The following is a 19059-nucleotide window of genomic DNA, read 5'->3' on the forward strand; positions in this document are numbered from 1 at the left end:
ATTTTTTAATGTAAATAAAGTAAAAACTCAGGTCAATGAATTCAAATGAAACATATGTTGAATCATTTCAAAACCTACTGCAAGAAAGTAAAAACATGTTGTAGTTTCAAGGTATTACGTACGGAATGAAGTAATAAATCTATACAATGAAGTAAAATGGGCTTGTAATGAAGACCGAAAAATTTACACAGCAGCACATCTCATAAAAAAAACTAGATCTAATGGCCCTGATTTGGTCTCTAGTTCGGTCTTTAAAATTGGTTCGACATTGATCACAACCCTATATATATATATATATATATATATATAAGGGCCAATTTTGGTTCAGTTTTATGGAATAAATCATGGCCCATTTAGATGGTCCAGCCGGTAACAAATTTCTTCCGATTGTATAATCTACTTTTATAACCTAGACTTCGATTTATCTTTTCACTAATAATTAACTATAAAATTGAACTATATTTTATTGAACATCTTAACTTCTGGGTATTTTTCTATCATCCAAAAACCGCCATTCTCCATTATACAGAAATTACTAATTTGAAACCAGGAAAATGGTTATGGGCCCCACCAGAAATATATACGCCAGTACTAAGATTTTTTTATTTGATTTAAGTATAAAATTCTAGCCCATTTTAGGTGGGCCTCAACATATGGGGCCATTGCTTTCGAGCAAAACCTTTTTTTTTCAAAATTAACCATAAAACAAATAAATCAATAGTGTTTGGGTATATATCTAAATCAAGGTTCCAAATTCTTAAAGAAAATAAATGTCCTTATATTAAGATCTACACACTTTTCCCAATTTTCTATCTCTTCTTGAAGAAACAAATAGTTCAACTTATAAAAATTTGCTACTCTAAATAATTGATTCCACACATTGTTTATTTTATACTAACTGTGAGAGATTATGAGTAGACTTTTATAGTTGGTCACTAAAAGGATGCATTAAGTTCATTTTGTGTTGTGTTATTAAGGTACTACACTTAATTCAGTTTTTTTTTTAATTATGGTATAATACAATTCATTAATATTTATATTTCTTTCATTAAGAAGACACACTTAGTTCATCTTACATAGCTTCATTAAATTAAAGAGATCAAAGTGAACATATCAATTTAGCATGGCTTTGCACTAAAAATCATAAATCTCTTTCTTTTTTAATTTATTATATACTCCCTTCGTCCCGTGCTACTCGCACGTTTGCTTTTGTTATTTTTTTTACAATTCTCTTTCTTTATATATAAAGGTCCAAACAAGATCTATGTTGACTATCCATTTTCCTTCCTTATCTCTAGCTAATATTTATTAAAACAGATTTCATCATTTTTCATTCATCATTTCTGTTATATAAAATAGTCCACTTCTATTTTCGGTATAAGGTTGGACTCATTCTCCACTAACATAGTACTTTAATAATTCATTCTTTGTCATTCTTTTAATGTACTAATTATGCATTAAAATTCGTATCATCTTACATGTTTTTATTTTTATGGGACGGAGTGAGTATATTGTATTAACATGAGATATTAAAGTGATAAAAATGGCATGTGAAAAAAGTATCCCATTTTAAACGGAAAATGATGAATAAGAAGTGATGACATTCTTTTTATAGATAAGGTGATGGAAAAGAAGAGAGAAATATTTATATTTTATATAAAGAAAATTTTGTTTATCCCTCATTTTTCTTATATTTAATTTTTATTATAATTTTTTTATATTTCAAAGCAAAAGCATCCTGATTATTTAAAAGTGAGAATTGCTACCAGACTACACGACTCTTGATCGCATAGATTATTGTATGTGAGTGATAGTTTCACTAGTGCCAACCCTTAATTCTCAAAAATATATTTTCTTAGTCCCGTCATAATTGATATGCTTTCCTTTGACATGAAATTTAAGAAATTGATATTTAAAGAGTTAAGTGGAGGAAGGATAAATAATGAGAGAGTTAAAGGTAGAGGAGTAAAGAGAGAATAAAGTAGGTGAGAGAATAAAGTTACTCTCTCCGTTCACTATAAGCGAGTCGTTTCCCTTTTAGCAAAAAACAACACATTTAGTCTCTCTTACTATACTCCCACTCTCATACTTTATTCCCTCTCCTTTATTTATTCTTTTTTCATCTCTCTACTTTATTCTCACTTCTTTATTTTATTCTTTTTCATATCTCTACTTTATTCTCACTCCACTTAACTCACCAAACCTCATTTTCGTAAATCTTGTGCCTTTAAGTATTATTTTCGCTAAAAAAGAAATGACTCATTTTCAACAAGTGGATATGTCTTTACTATTGGGGGTGGTGCTGTATCGTGGAAATCCACAAAACAGACCTGTATAGCCCGATCAACAATGGAATCGGAGTTCATTGCCTTGGATAAGGCTGGTGAGGAAGCCGAGTGGCTTAAGAACTTCCTTGAAGACATTCCATGTTGGTCTAAGCCAGTGCCACCAGTGCTGATCCACTGCGATAGCCAAGCAGCTATTGGAAGGGCAAACAATGGCTTCTATAACGGTAAGTCTCGACATATACGTCGACGACATAACACCGTGAGACATTTGATCACAACAGGGGTGATTACAATTGACTATGTGAAGTCAATAGATAATCTAGCGGATCCGTTAACCAAAGGGTTAAACCGTGATCAAATGAATAAGTTGCTAGAGGGAATGGGTTTGAAATCCACAAACTAAAGAATTATCATAGTGGTAACCCAACCATGATGACTGGAGATCCCAAGAACTTGGTTCAAAGGGACAACTAAGCTATGAGAGTTCATGAGAAACACTCAACTATATCTATTCCCTAGAGAGCAATAGAGTGTTGGAGAGCTTGCCTAGTGGTAAAGGCTAAGTCTATGACTTTTAATGGTTCTTAAGGATCTCAAAGAGATGGAATTCTCAAAGAGACCAAGTATGGCAAGGTACTTGACTAAGAATCACCTATGTAAGTGTGAAGTGTGGTCGCTTCATAAAAAACGCACTTATGAATCCAAAGTGGTGTCCAAGACCGCAATGGACACAAAACGTGAGAACGGATGAGGTTGAGGTGTTTAAGCGTTAACACCATTGTCTCGGTGCACGCCGTGGGGGATTAGTTCAAAGCATCGCGCTACTAAGCCGCCTGTGTATCCGATGGTGTCGACTATGGAGGGTTCAAAGTCAACAACTACCTATCCTTATGCTTATATACCTCTCGAGGGTTGAGCTTGTGTCTGCATGCATATGCATTCGGCTATTTCCACTCATGTGGGGGATTGTAGAAATCATGGTATTAAATATGTCCGGTCAATGGATTTTGACCAAATAATAAATGTGACGAGACATTTAATTTTGTGAAATTAAATGACATAGCGTCGATCTACATTTTACGTAGATAAATGTAGTATATTCACTTTCTCAAATCCGATTTCCGGTGAGTGAGAAATAGTGGATTAAAGTTGGGCATAATTAGCTTTTATTAAAGCTTGGAGTTGGAGCTTAGGGAATAATTAACTAGTGTTAATTATCCCACATTGGAGGATTAACACATCTTTTAATGTGTATAAATTAAGTGACTTTATGTTACTTAATAATTATAGTGGACCAAGATGGGTGAAAGAGCCCACACGCGCGGACACGCGCCCGCCGCCGCCGCTCGCCCGCCCGTGCCCGTGCTTGTGCTTGTGCTCGCGGTCGCGGTCGCGGGCCGCAGGCCTCGGGCCCGATCCCGATCCCGATCCCGATCCCGATCTCGATCTCGATCTCGATCTCGATCTTGGACTTGGACTTGGACTTGGACTTGGACTTGGAACTTCGCAATTGGTCTTTGGGTGGTCTTTGGGCTTGGGGCTTGGCCCAAACTATTCTTTTTGGATCACCGCCGAGTCAGCAATCCAAGTGGCTTGACACGTCGTCAAGCGAGGCACAGTCACGGCTGCCACGTGAGAAATCCACACGCTCCACACACGGGTGGCACACTCCAGCCACACACCTGTAACCGACGTCGGTTACGAATTGCCATGATGAGCCTTCAATGGTTGGTTGACCCTGCATGGTGGCTTGGCCTATAAATAGGCTAGCCATACCACTGCATTAGGACACATATACAAGCATTCTCTGCATAAGCTCTCTCACTCTTTCTGCATTGTCCTTCTGTCGAAGCTCTGCCCTCTCCTCCATCTCGTTCGCCGGAGCTCTACTGATTGCGGTGCTGCATCAATAGAGACGTAGCCGTTTTACCTTTGGGACGACACGCCAAACCGAAGAGCACTACCGGGGCGTATCTCGTCTTGCGGGAAGAGGCCTCCTCGACTCGGCTAATCATACTGGTTTAGTAGTTTCGATTCTACGTTGTAATTTTTAAGTTCAGTTCCTCCTTTTCCTTTCTTTTGGGTTGTATTACGCCTGGTTCTGTTATCTCTTGTAATCCGTAGAAACCAACAATCGCAAGACGAGATAACTTGCCTTTGAAGGGATTTGGACCTCCTAAACTGAACTAAAACTTTCGAAACAATTAAAACCTTTGCTGGAGATGTCGACTGAATCTAACACCACTGCTGCCGCCACCACCGCCGCCATTCCCTCCACCATGGCGACCACTGGACCGGTCAATACGTCGTCGATTCCGACGATGATGCCCACTCCCGGGCACTATCCCTCTTCATCAACAACCCCTTGGGAGTTCGTTAACCCCCTTGGGCTCACTGGTGGATCCACCTCGAGTGGATCGGTTGGTTCCACTTTTAGTGGTTCCTTCGGATCCTTTAATGGATCGAGTGTTGGGGCTTTCGGGCCTCACACGAATGCTGGGGCCTTCGGGTCTCATGCGAGTGCTAGTCCCTTCGGGGATAGTACGTTCATGGCGGGCTCTATGCCTAACGTGAATGGTGGGGGCTCTATGCCCAACCACGTTGTTGGCTCCTTCGGGGGCAACGGAATTGGTTCCTTCCAAGGACCAACTGCGGCACCTTTGGCACCAAGAATGATGCCATCGGCCGAGAAACCACCCAAGTTTGGAGGATCAGACTTCAAGAGGTGGTACCAAAAGATGTTGTTCTACTTGACAACATTGGGCGTCGCCAACTTCCTCACGGAGAACGAGCCGCCCGCGCCAAGCGACCAAGAGACTAGGCTCGAAGTCATGGCGGACTATGAGGCTTGGAGAAAAGGGGATTATTTATGTAAAAACTTTATTTTAAGTGCATTAGATGATAGCCTCTATAATGTATACTCCAATGTAACCACATCTAAACAAATGTGGGAAAGCCTAGAGAAGAAATATAGCATAGACAATGCTGCAGGGACTGAACAGGTTGTAGCATCCAAGTTTATGGACTACAAGATGGTCGACTCTCGACCCATCATGGAGCAAGTCCAAGAGCTCCAAATGATCATCCACTCCTTAGTGGCTGAAGGGATGACCTTGCCCGATAAGTTCCTAAGGTGCACGATCATTGACAAGCTCCCTCCAAGTTGGAAGGACTTCAAGAGTTATCTCAAGCACAAGCGAAAGCAGATGACCCTTGAAGACTTGATCGTAAAGTTGCGCATTGAGGCCGACGTGCGCAAAAGTGATCAAAAGGCTAAGGGCTTCACCCCAAATAAAGCCAAAGCCAATCTGTTGGAGCGGGGCGGTCCCTCCAACAAACGCCCTCGCCCAAACCGTCCAAGTGACAAAGGGAAGGGAAAGCAGCCTTCAAGGAAGTTTGAAGGCGACTGCTACAAATGTGGTAAACCGGGCCACTTTGCCAAAGACTGCCGCAGCAAGAAGAAGAAGCCGGCAGCCCACGTCGTTGAGAAGGAGTTCAAAGACTGGGATGAGAACGACCTCATTGCAGTGGTCACTGAAGAGGTTAACCTTGTTGATAACAGGGGAGGCTGGTACATCGACACCGGCGCTACCGCTCATGTTTGCTCCGACAGGAGCAAGTTTGCCTCCTACACGGCTGTTGAAGGAAGAAAAATCAACATGGGGAATTAAGCATCGTCCGAAATCCTCGGCGTTGGCAACGTGATTCTCATGATGACGTCTGGCGTCACAATCACTTTGAAGGATGTTCTGCATGTCCCGGACATCCGCAAGAACCTAGTGTTAGGATCAATACTAGTTAATAAGGGGTTTAAACTTGTATTTGAGTCTGATAGGTTTGTCTTGTATAAGTTTGGAAAATCCCTCGGAAAAGGTTATGTAACCGATGGGCTTTTCAAGCTTAGTGTAGCAACTCGCAGTGTTGCAAAGCCATTGGCTAATAATAATAAAGCATATACTTCCTCTTATTTGACCGAGTCTTCAAATTTGTGGCATTGTAGATTGGGACATGTAAATTCAAAAGCCATTAAAAGATTAGTAAATTTAGATTTACTAAAGGCTAATGAAGTAGATAATCAAGATAAATGTGAAATTTGTCTTGAAGCAAAAATGACTAAGTTGCCGTTTCATTCGGTTGAACGAAACACAAAACCCCTTGAATTAATTCACACGGATGTATGTGATTTAAAGATGGTGCAAACAAGAGGTGGTAAAAAGTACTTTATCACTTTCATAGATGATTGCACAAGGTATTGCTACATTTATCTTTTAAGAAGTAAAGATGAAGCAATAGAAGCGTTCAAAAATTATAAGAACGAGGTTGAGAATCAACTTGGTTGTAAAATCAAAATGATTCGAAGCGATAGAGGAGGCGAATATGTAGCCCCGTTTGAGGAGTTATGCAACGCAAGTGGTATAATTCATCAAACAACTGCTCCATATTCACCACAATCTAATGGTGTTGCAGAACGCAAAAATCGAACTCTAAAAGAGATGATGAATGCACTGCTTCTAACTTCAGGATTACCACATAACATGTGGGGGGAAGCTGTTTTGACAGCCAACTATATCTTGAATAAGATCACTCTCAAAGGAAAAGATGTCACTCCTTATGAGTTGTGGAAGGGAAGGAAGCCATCCTACAAATACCTCAAAGTGTGGGGGTGTTTGGCAAAGGTGATGGTTCCTCCGCCCAAAGAAGTTACAATCGGACCTAAGACGGTTGATTGCATCTTCATTGGATATGCACTTAACAGTAGTGCATATCGATTTGTTGTTCACAAGTCTGAAATATCGACTATCACAGTAGAAACAACAATTGAGTCGAGGAATGCTGTATTTCTCGAGAATACATTTCCTTGCAAAGACAAGGAAAAAGTCTCAACCAATTCTGAGACAAGAATTGAAGAAGCCACTAGTTCTAAACAAGTGGAAGGAGAAGCCACAAGTTCTAAATCAGCAGATGCGGAACCTGAATCGCGCAAGCGTGCAAGGCCCGATCCAAAAGATACAGTACTAAGACGTGGTAATAGAGTCAGAACACCAAAAACTTTTGGTCCTGACTACATTGCTTTCATGTTGGATGAAGAACCAACATCGATAAAAGTAGCCTTTGCTGGCCCAGACGGGCTGCATTGGAGATAAGCTGTTCAAAGCGAAATTGATTCAATTTTGCTAAACCACACATGGGTGTTGGTTGATTTGCCCGAAGGTGCTAAACCTTTAGGATGCAAATGGGTTCTTAAAAGAAAGTTTAAGGCCGATGGAACAGTTGATAAGTATAAAGCCCGATTAGTAGTAAAGGGTTTTAAACAAAAGGAAGGACATGACTTTTTCGATATCTATTCACCTGTAACAAGGATTACATCTATACGAGTGCTTCTCGCTATTGCTGCATTGCACAATCTTGAGATTCATCAAATGGATGTAAAGACCGCGTTTCTAAATGGTGAACTAGAAGATGAAATCTATATGGAACAACCCGAAGGGTTTGTAGTACCTGGACAAGAGAAAAAGGTATGCAAGCTCGTAAAGTCCCTATATGGATTGAAACAAGCGCCATTGCAATGGCACTTGAAGTTTGATAATGTGATGTTATCAAATGGGTTTAAAATCAACGAGTGCGACAAATGTGTCTACATCAAGAGCACTAATAACGGTCATGTTATAGTGTGTCTCTACGTTGATGATATGTTAATCTTGGGTAGCAACACTCAAGTAATTAACGATACAAAGGCCATGTTAAAGAGAAACTTTGACATGAAAGACATGGGTCTAGCCGATGTAATTCTTGGAATGAAGATTCTAAGAACGAATGATGGAATCACCTTAACACAATCACATTATGTTGAGAAGATATTGAATAAATTCAAAGCCTATGATGGCGCGCCGGTTAAGACTCCAATTGAACTCGACGTTCACTTGAGCAAAAACAAAGGCGAGCCCGTTGCACAAGAAGAGTATGCACGGGTCATCGGGTGCATCATGTACTTGACTAATTGCACTCGACCTGACATTGCTTGTGCCGTGAACAAGTTGAGTCGTTACACGAGCAATCCAAGCAAAGAGCATTGGAGAGCTCTTGTGAGGGTTTTGAGATATTTAAAACACACTCAAAATCTTGGGCTACACTTCTCGAGATACCCCCGGTACTTGAAGGGTACTGTGATGCCAATTGGATATCCGATAATAGAGACTCACTTTCAACAAGTGGATATGTCTTTACTATTGGGGGTGGTGCTGTATCGTGAAAATCCACAAAACAGACCTGTATAGCCCGATCAACAATGGAATCGGAGTTCATTGCCTTGGATAAGGCTGGTGAGGAAGCCGGGTGGCTTAAGAACTTCCTTGAAGACATTCCATGTTGGTCTAAGCCAGTGCCACCAGTGCTGATCCACTGCGATAGCCAAGCAGCTATTGGAAGGGCAAACAATGGCTTCTATAACGGTAAGTCTCGACATATATGTCGACGACATAACACCGTGAGACATTTAATCACAACAGGGGTGATTACAATTGACTATGTGAAGTCAATAGATAATCTAGCGGATCCGCTAACCAAAGGGTTAAACCGTGATCAAATGAATAAGTTGCTAGAGGGAATGAGTTTGAAATCCACAAACTAAAGAATTATCATAGTGGTAACCCAACCATGATGACTGGAGATCCCAAGAACTTGGTTCAAAGGGACAACTAAGCTATGAGAGTTCATGAGAAACACTCAACTATATCTATTCCCTAGAGAGCAATAGAGTGTTGGAGAGCTTGCCTAGTGGTAAAGGTTAAGTCTATGACTTTTAATGGTTCTTAAGGATCTCAAAGAGATGGAATTCTCAAAGAGACCAAGTATGGCAAGGTACTTAACTAAGAATAACCTATGTAAGTGCGAAGTGTGGTCGCTTCATAAAAAATGCACTTATGAATCCAAAGTGGTGTCCAAGACCGCAATGGACACAAAATGTGAGAACGGATGAGGTTGAGGTGTTTAAGCGTTAACACCATTGTCTCGGTGCACGCCGTGGGGGATTAGTTCAAAGCATCGCGCTACTAAGCCGCCTGTGTATCCGATGGTGTCGACTATGGAGGGTTCAAAGTCAACAACTACCTATCCTTATGCTTATATACCTCTCGAGGGTTGAGTTTGTGTCTGCATGCATATGCATTCGGCTATTTCCACTCATGTGGGGGATTGTAGAAATCATGGTATTAAATATGCCCGGTCAATGGATTTTGACCAAATAATAAATGTGACGAGACATTTAATTTTGTGAAATTAAATGACATAGCGTCGATCTACATTTTACGTAGATAAATGTAGTATATTCACTTTCTCAAATCCGATTTCCGGTGAGTGAGAAATAGTGGATTAAAGTTGGGCATAATTAGCTTTTATTAAAGCTTGGAGTTGGAGCTTAGGGAATAATTAACTAGTGTTAATTATCCCACATTGGAGGATTAACACATCTTTTAATGTGTATAAATTAAGTGACTTTATGTTACTTAATAATTATAGTGGACCAAGATGGGTGAAAGAGCCCACACGCGCGGACACGCGCGCGCCGCCGCCGCCGCCCGAGCCCGAGCCCGTGCCCGTGCTTGTGCTCGCGGTCGCGGTCGCGGGCCGCAGGCCTCGGGCCCGATCCCGATCCCGATCTCGATCTCGATCTCGATCTCGATCTCGATCTTGGACTTGGACTTGGACTTGGACTTGGATCTTGGCAATTGGTCTTTGGGTGGTCTTTGGGCTTGGGGCTTGGCCCAAACTATTCTTTTTGGATCACCGCCGAGTCAGCAATCCAAGTGGCTTGACACGTCGTCAAGCGAGGCACAGTCACGGCTGCCACGTGAGAAATCCACACGCTCCACACACGGGTGGCACACTCCAGCCACACGCCTGTAACCGATGTCGGTTACGAATTGCCATGATGAGCCTTCAATGGCTGGTTGACCCTGCATGGTGGCTTGGCCTATAAATAGGCTAGCCATACCACTGCATTAGGACACATATACAAGCATTCTCTGCATAAGCTCTCTCCCTCTTTCTGCATTGTCCTTCTGTCGAAGCTCTGCCCTCTCCTCCATCCCGTTCGCCGGAGCTCTACTGATTGCGGTGCTGCATCAATAGAGACGTAGCCGTTTTACCTTTGGGGACGACACGCCAAACCGAAGAGCACTACCGGGGCGTATCTCGTCTTGCGGAAAGAGGCCTCCTCGACTCGGCTAATCATACTGGTTTAGTAGTTTCGATTCTACGTTGTAATTTTTAAGTTCAGTTCCTCCTTTTCCTTTCTTTTGGGTTGTATTACGCCCGGTTCTGTTATCTCTTGTAATCCCCAGAAACCAACACCTTAACAAATACTCCAAAAATTACTACTCCATTTACCAACAGCCAATTTCGCTATTAATTGTCATAATTTCACTAGTACAAATGGTTAGCAATGGATTAGCAAAAGATTTATACAATTGTTCATTTGGTCGTTGTTAAATTTTAGCAACATACTCCCTTCGTCCCACTCTAAGTGCCACATTTGCCCTTTTAGGATGTCTATTCTAAATGACATATTTCTAAATATAGAAACATCACTCTTACTACTTTTTCCTTCTCTCTTATATTGGTCAATCCACTTCTCTCACAAAACAATACATCCGTCCACCAATAAATGCCTCGTTTTATCATTTTCGCCCGTCCACCAATAAATGTCTCATTTATTTTTTTACTACTTTTGATAATGGACCCCACATTCCACTAACTTTATTTCACTCACATTTCACTATAAAACTAATATATAAAAGTAGCACCCACCTTCCACGAATATTTTCCACTCACTTTCTACTATATTTCTTACAACCCGTGCCCGATCAAATTGGTCTTGATCACCGGCGGATCTGGGGGGCAGGAGGGGGCCACCGCCCCTTCCCGGCCGCCCGGAGAGCCTAAATATCCCTTATAATCGATCCGGAAATAGCAAAATCGCCCCCTCCATGTATAGAAATATAAGAATTTTTAATTATTTTTGTACCATAGATAGTAGCCTAGTGGTTGTGCTATTTAACTTTTAACCAAGAGGTCCTGGGTTCAAACCTCAATAAGAGCATTTTTTCTTCTTTTAACCTTTCTTTCTTTCTTTTAAATCAATTCATACAACTTCTTATTACCAAAACAAACCATTGAAATACTTTATGAATCTATATTTTTATTAGTTTGCGCATATTATTTTGTTATACTATTTATACTACATATTACTATTTATTAGTATAAAATATTTGTATATCAAAATAAACCTTTGATATTTATGGAGTTTAAATATTTGCTATTTAACGTAGTATTATTTTTTTATTTTTTATTTTTAATTAATATATTATTTAATTTTATTTTTTAAATTGTACTCCCTCCGTCCCGCACTACTCGCACCTTTCCTTTTGGGTACGGAGATTAAGGAATGAGTAATAGACAAAGTCAACAATTACGGCTGTAGATATAAATTGTTACTAAAAATGGAAAGAGTACAAATAACTTGGGACGCTCAGAAAGGAAATAAGTGCAAGTAGTGTGGGACAGAGGGAGTATTAAATTTTTTTAAAATTTAATTCCACCCACTCCATACTCGGGTTCTGGATATGCAACTAGGAGGGAGTACTATATAAAATTTCGTGTCAAACTAGAAATGCTCCACTTAGAGTGTGACGGATGAAGTATTAAATTATGCTACTAATAGTTTAAGGAGTAACTAATTAGCAACAGATCAAGTCTGTTGATAATTGAGCTCGAACGAAGAGAGAAAATGAAAATGCACTCCAAAACGTCTCTAGTCTATAGAGTTATTCGCCTAGTAGCCCACTGAGTTCGTCGTCTATGAACCCAACGTTCCGATGGTTCGAACTGTCCCTCCAGAATGTCTCTCGTGGTTTGTTGAAGGTGCCATGTCTCTCCAAAACATTGTCAGCGAGATGCTGGGTTTGCATCAGCCGCCCAGAACATCTCCAACGGTCCTTAAGTTCGTGCTTCGTGTATCCAACAGTCCATTTAGGTGGATAACAGTATGAAATTCTTTTGGTAGTGATATGTATGCCGAAACTTTCGGTATGGTAACAGTATGAAAGAAATATTTTAGGTACAACATATGATACAACATTTTTGGTACGGGATACCGTATCGACCCAGCCCTAGACACACTTTTTTTAGTCTGTCCCAACTAAGGTAAAACATTTCTATTTTTGGAAAATTTATCTCTCTTCAATTGATACACTCAACCACTTTTTTCCTCTCCAATTAAAATATTCAACTATCTGTCTCTCTCTCTCTCCATTTAATACTTACATCCATTTTTTCTCTCTCTAATTAAACCCATAAACCAACAATTCCTAAAATCTGCCGGCTATAAAATGTATCATCTTAGTCGGGGTAGATGGAGTACATTAGAAACATATAGAAAAAGAGAAACAAAATACACACAAAACAAACATAAATTTCTAGTGACAAAATTATAACAACCGTGGCGGCTATTGCTCAGACTTCTTACCTCCACACTCCCAAATAAATAAACTTAAACCATTTTTTAAGAGAGAGGGTGTGAAATTAAATGGAATTGTATGAAAGTTGAATTTGGGAAATGAAAGTCTGGTTGTTATAGGGAAAAGCTTAAATAGGGTTTGTCTTTTCTCTTTGCATTTAATTCATTTTCCCATTTTTTATACCATCCTCTTCTCTTTTGATTACTCCATAACTGCCTCTTACTCTCTTTCTAAATTTCATTTATCCCTACCTACATTATGTTGATCTCCAATTTCTCTATAAAATGAGAACAAAATACTAGGTTTTGAACAACCATGAAAAGAAAAAGTTCCCTCTCTATCTCTCTCTAGATCTCATCTCTCTCTCCCCTCTCTCATGGCTTCAAACAAAGTCAGTAGCAACGAGCTTCATCACTCTCACTCTGCACAAATAGCTCAACATCATCAGATGCAACACGATAACATCATCAGATGCAACACGATATTAGAAATGGGCCACTCACCCCTTAAAAGGCCTCATAAGGGGAGGGTTATCCACACTTATATAGATTAGATGGGATCTTCACCAAGTCGATGTGGGACAGAATTTAGAGAATTTAACACGCCCCCTCACGTGTGGGCCGGAAAGGACATCGGTCTTCCATCACGTGGGTAGGCAATGCAAGAGAAACCATCATCGATGTGGGCCGGAAAGGACATCGGTCTTCCACTCGTGAGGTAGATAAGAGATAAAGAGAAAACCATCATCGACTTGGGCCCGCTCTGATACCATATTAGAAATGGGCCACTCACCCATATTAGAAATGGGCCACTCACCCCTTAAAAGGCCTCATAAGGGGGAGGGTTATCCACTCTTATATAGACAAGCTAGGATCATCACCAAGTCGATGTGGGACAAGATATTAGATTTTAACACGCCCCCTCACGTGTGGGCCGGAATGACACATCGGACTTCCATCACGTGGGTAGGCAAAAGAAGAGATAAAGAAATAAACTCCATCATCGACTTGGGCCCGCTCTGATACCATATTAGAAATGGGCCACTCACCCCTTAAAAGGCCTCATAAGGGGGAGGGTTATCCACACTTATATAGATTAGATGGGATCTTCACCAAGTCGATGTGGGACAGAATTTAGAGAATTTAACACACTATGATCAAATCAATCATCATCATCAAAATCAATATAATAATTCCATGTTTCATTTGGGATGATGCTATCATCCTCATCAGCCACACCCTTCAATATGTAAGCAACTTTGGCCTTAGTTTTTATTCTAAATTATTTTTCTAATTATATTTTAATTAAGTATGATTTGTTGATATGGAATATTTGCAGAAGCAAAGAATCCAGCGATTATGAATCAGGCTATTTGGATCAAGCTTTCTGTCAATATGGTTACCTCAACGACCAAGATCCTTATTCTTCTCAAGATCAAAGTCGTAAACATTCATATACACCTATATCAATTTTATTTCTTTTTGAGATTTTTTACAAAATCGATTTTTTTTTCTATAGCTTTCTAGAGATTCTGATTCTTCATGAGAAAAATATGTTATAACTTAGCATATTGAAGCCACTGGTTTAATTTGTGCAAACCCTCAAAAATATTTATCATTTTAACTATGAAGAAAAGAATATAATATATTTTTTTTTCTCAAATTCTGAAATGAGAATTTTTTGGTTACTTTTTTCATGTACAACCAATATTTGGTTTCGATTTGTTTAGCCTTTTTTTATAATAATTATTGTCCGATTTTAGTTTAGTTGACTAATTTACATTCAATTAAATTAATTTGTGTCTGAATTTATGAAGAGATGAGGCGGCACACTCTCAGCATTATCCCTTCTCAGGACCTGCATGGTAAACCAATTTTTACGGTAATTAGAATTTTAAAAAAACATTTTGATGGGGTTTTTGAATCAATTAATCTTGTGTTTTTGGTAGGGAATCAGCAGTGGTTCGAAAACATCATTTGAGGCATCTAACCCTAGAAATGATGTTCAAGAATCTGCCAGCGTAGTTCAGGTTATGATATTAAATTACTGCATTAATTAAATACAAAAAATGGCTATTTAAAATAAATCTAAATGATTCCCCATTAACTAATGTTGAGATTTAAGTATATAAGTGAAATTTTGTGCTTGGATTAATTAATTCCTCTATTTTGATTTTTTTGTTTTAAATTATTTAATTGCAGCGTGGGGTAAACTACCAAGGGCTTACTTTAGAGCAAGATGTTCAAAAGTCAACTGATCTAAAGGTATTTTCGCTTAATATTTTTACACAATAAGTTTTTAAAAAATTATTAAATATATTTTTCTTGAAATAATTTGTTTTTGGAAATACAGACATTGAGTAGGCTTGCTCAGAACAGAGAAGCGGCAAGAAAAAACAGGCTTAAGAAAAAGGCATGTTTTTAGTTTAGACAAAACAATAAGAAATTTAGTTTCATTTTTTATTAATTAACTAATCTGTGATAAAAATATATAATTTCTTTGATTTTTGTTTATTATTAATGCAGGCTTATGTTCAAGATCTGGAGTCCAAAAAAATAGAGCTGGATCAGTTAAAGCTGAAAATTCAAAATGTTGGAGCACAAGTAGTCATCTTTAATTTCCATTAATTTAACTGTATATCTCTTAAATCCCAATCCCATATATAGCTAAAAAATTCTCCAAATATACATTTTTTGCTATAGGGAATTTTATTTGGTGGAAATGAGAATGCCGGAGAGCAAGGCCTCCCTTACACCAACATAATTCCGGGTACAATTCTTTTTTAATTAAAAAAAATTACGAATGAGAAAATTTATCCCAACCCATGTGCGTGGTTGGTGAATTGCAGCTGTGTACGAAAATTCGTAGGGCGTGATATTCGAGGTTGTTATATTAATTAAAGAATTGATTCCTCGTATTTTCTAGGCGCGGCACAATTTGATATGGAGTACGCGAAATGGCTGGAGGTGCACCATTGCCTGACGGTGGAACTGAGGGGCGCGGTCAACGTGTACCGGCCGGAGAGTGAGCTAGGTAACGTCATCGGCAACTGGTTGGCCCACTGCGACCAGATCGTCGGCCTCAAGAGCAAGGCCCTCAAGGACGACGTCTTCTCCGGAATGTGGAAGGCTCCGGCAGAGCGGTGCTTTATGTGGATGGGCGGTTTCCGGCCGTCAGTGGTCATCAAGGTACAAGAAACCCTAAATTCAAAAATGAAAAAAACCCTAAAATCAGAAAATCCCTAAAAGATGGAATTGAAATTTTTTGAAGATAGAAATTGAATCAATCTGTATGATCTCTCAATCAGATAGCGTTGGATGAGATGGAGGGCTTGACGGAGCAGCAACGGGTGGCGCTTTGTGGGCTGCAGCGGTGAAGCGGAAGAGGCGATTACTGATGGGTTCGAGACGTTGGATCGATCTCTGACCAAAACCATCGTCGGTGGCACTCTCACTATGCCACCAGATGTGAACAAATACATGACATAAATGTCTATTGCCACTAAACAAGTCTCTGCTCTTCAAGGCGTTGTCACACCGGTAATTAATTTTACTCAATTTATTATTTTTTTGATAATTAAATTTAGTATTATTGCATTTATGTTTATACAGAGTGGATTTTCTAATTAAACTACATTTTCTTTTAATAATGTTAAATTAGACATTTAATTAGTTCCCTTGGTCACCAGAAAAATTCGATGGCTTAATTAGGTTAATTATTATAATGAATTGATGATGCATTTTTGCTTTATTTCACTGTATAAAAATGGGAAAAATGTCAGTGTTCTGATTTGTAACATCTACTATAGAAAAATAACGCTAAATTATGTATATGTGTGTGTTTATGTTCAAAAATATTCCACTAGTACTACTAATAAATATATATGTGGATACAATTTGCAGATGTAAATATCACTAATCTTTGACATGAAAACACAGTGAAAAAGTTCACCCAACTATAGGTTCTTGTATATTTCATTTTGTTTGAATATGAGTGATAAAATATTGCTAAGATTTATATTTTAAATTAATATATACTAGACCGCGTTAAATTAATGTTATGTTTATCCCTTATCAAATCTTAATGGGAAATGCTTACGTGGTAGGCTGTTATCTATTTCTGGTAAATGCATTTATTATTAATTGTGTCTTTGCATGATATACACGCGTTAGCGAACTTTAAAATGTAACGTAAGTTGGACGAGTCATATATACTCCATTTTATCTCTAGTCAGGAATCTTTATAGAATTCTTCATAGAAGGATGCCATCAAATAACAAAAAAAATCTATCGTCCCTTTCAAAGTATTACTCCGTCCGTCTTATAAAAATAGACTGGTTTCTCTTTCTCTGTTATTAATTAATTGCACATTAAAATTCATGTCCTTTAAAGTTATGCTATTAGTAAATAAATACTTTATGCACATAAATATTTTTTCTCTTTTATCTTTTCCATATTTTATTTGTCATAAATATATCACCTAACCTAAACTTTCCACATAAACAACAATCATGTATGATGAGTTGTGTAATAAACACTCATTAATCTTTATTCTTGTTATTATTTTGTATAACTTTAAGTAAAAAAATGGTTGATTTAATTTTAACTACATGGTGATATCTTGAGGCAGCAAACCCTTCGCCAGCTGCCTCTGCATCTGATGAACCGCCAAGCCGCTCAATGTTTTCTGGTCATCGACGAGTACTTCAACCGCCTCCGCTTTCTCAGCACCCTCTGGCTCAACTGCACCCGCCACGACTAAAGGCGACAATGGAGAAATTGCTCTATGGAAAAAACATTTGATACATAATTTTTTTTGTTTTTGAACCTTTTTTTTTGTATGCATAGCAGATTCAAACTCTATTTCTTTTCAGTTATTCTTCTAGACATTTTTTTTGGAGTAAAACTTTGAATATGATTGAGCCGAAATCTAAATCGCAAGATGCATAAGCTAGACATATCTTTTCCCCCCAAAACAATTTTATCATTTTTGCAACACATGTAACAACTTCACACACTATACACACACCAAACAAAATATAAAATTCGATTCAATTTTTTTTGGTTCGGTTCAATTTAAATATTTGGCAAATTTCAATTTTTTGTTTGGTTTGGTTCGAACGAATAAAAACAAAACAAACAAACAAAATTGGATTTCTTTATAAATATTATTCTTACTATAGACACCCTTCGTCCCTAATAATTTGTCACCATTTGACTCGGCATGAGTTTATAGAAATGTAGTAGGAATTAAGTTGAAAAAATTAGTGGAACGTGAGTTTTACTTTTATATATTAGTTTTATAATAGAGTGAACTACAAAAATGGTCCATGGACTATGGGTTTATCTCGCCCATAGTCCCTGGACTTTAAAAATATCTTCAGTTATATACTAAATCTGATATTATTTCAAAATTATCATTCTTCTTCCCTTTTGTCACCCTTCACTTTGTTTCTTTATTTCAATATTAGATTTAATTTTATAAAATTAAATTTTAAATTTTAATTTTTAAATATCAATAAAAAAAATTTAAATTAAAACTATTAATTCATGGACACTATAAATATTGATTAAAACTATTAATTTTTGTTATTTAATATAATATTCAGCTGAATTGAAGAAGTACAAAAAAATAATATTAATCATGTTGGAAAAATAAGAGCTATTATATTTAGCCTTCGTTCGGTTGTTATAATTGCTTGTGATTGAATATTATGAAGTTGACTAAAAATTTGATCCTACTAAAAATTTTATAGGAGTATTTTTGTTGAAATTTTCTAGTAAATTTTGATTGTTTTCAAATTAATAAACGAAAATTATATTAGTCTTACATTAGATGCATATTTATTTCAGAATAAATCGTGTTATATGATCTATTTATGATTGAAGCTATTAAATATTGATTAAAACTAAGGCGTTGTCATACCTTATTGATTAAATATTAGACACTATCAAATATTGATTATGACTATTAATTTTTGTTATTTAATAATTTTTTAATTAAAAATTTTTATTGATATTTAAAAATTGAAATTTAAAATTTAATTTTGTAAAATTAAATCTAATATTGAAATAAAGAAACAAAGTGAAGGATGACAAAAGGGAAGAAGAATGATAATTTTGAAATAATATCAGATTTAGTACATAACTGAAATAATATCATATTTAAAATGTTAAAAGTGTAAAAAGACCAAATTGTCCAAACCCCAAAACCCCCCAAAATGGTATTTTAGACTGAAAATAGTGAAAAATGATCAT

The 19059-nt window shown here is 37.7% G+C and overlaps 1 protein-coding gene across 1 annotated transcript; it reads left to right on the forward strand.

The window, feature by feature from the left end:
* The first annotated feature begins 14620 nt into the window (after positions 1-14620).
* On the forward strand, positions 14621-16178 carry LOC121749242 (bZIP transcription factor TGA10-like). Its single transcript, XM_042143830.1, has 8 exons — positions 14621-14683; positions 14751-14831; positions 15004-15066; positions 15155-15214; positions 15328-15405; positions 15505-15571; positions 15728-15990; positions 16110-16178. Exons 1-8 carry the CDS (start codon positions 14621-14623, stop codon positions 16176-16178), a joined length of 744 nt encoding a protein of 247 aa, XP_041999764.1.
* Positions 16179-19059: the final 2881 nt, after the last annotated feature.

Source organism: Salvia splendens, chromosome 9 (genome assembly GCF_004379255.2).
Source record: "Salvia splendens isolate huo1 chromosome 9, SspV2, whole genome shotgun sequence".
Lineage (NCBI taxonomy): Eukaryota > Viridiplantae > Streptophyta > Magnoliopsida > Lamiales > Lamiaceae > Salvia > Salvia splendens.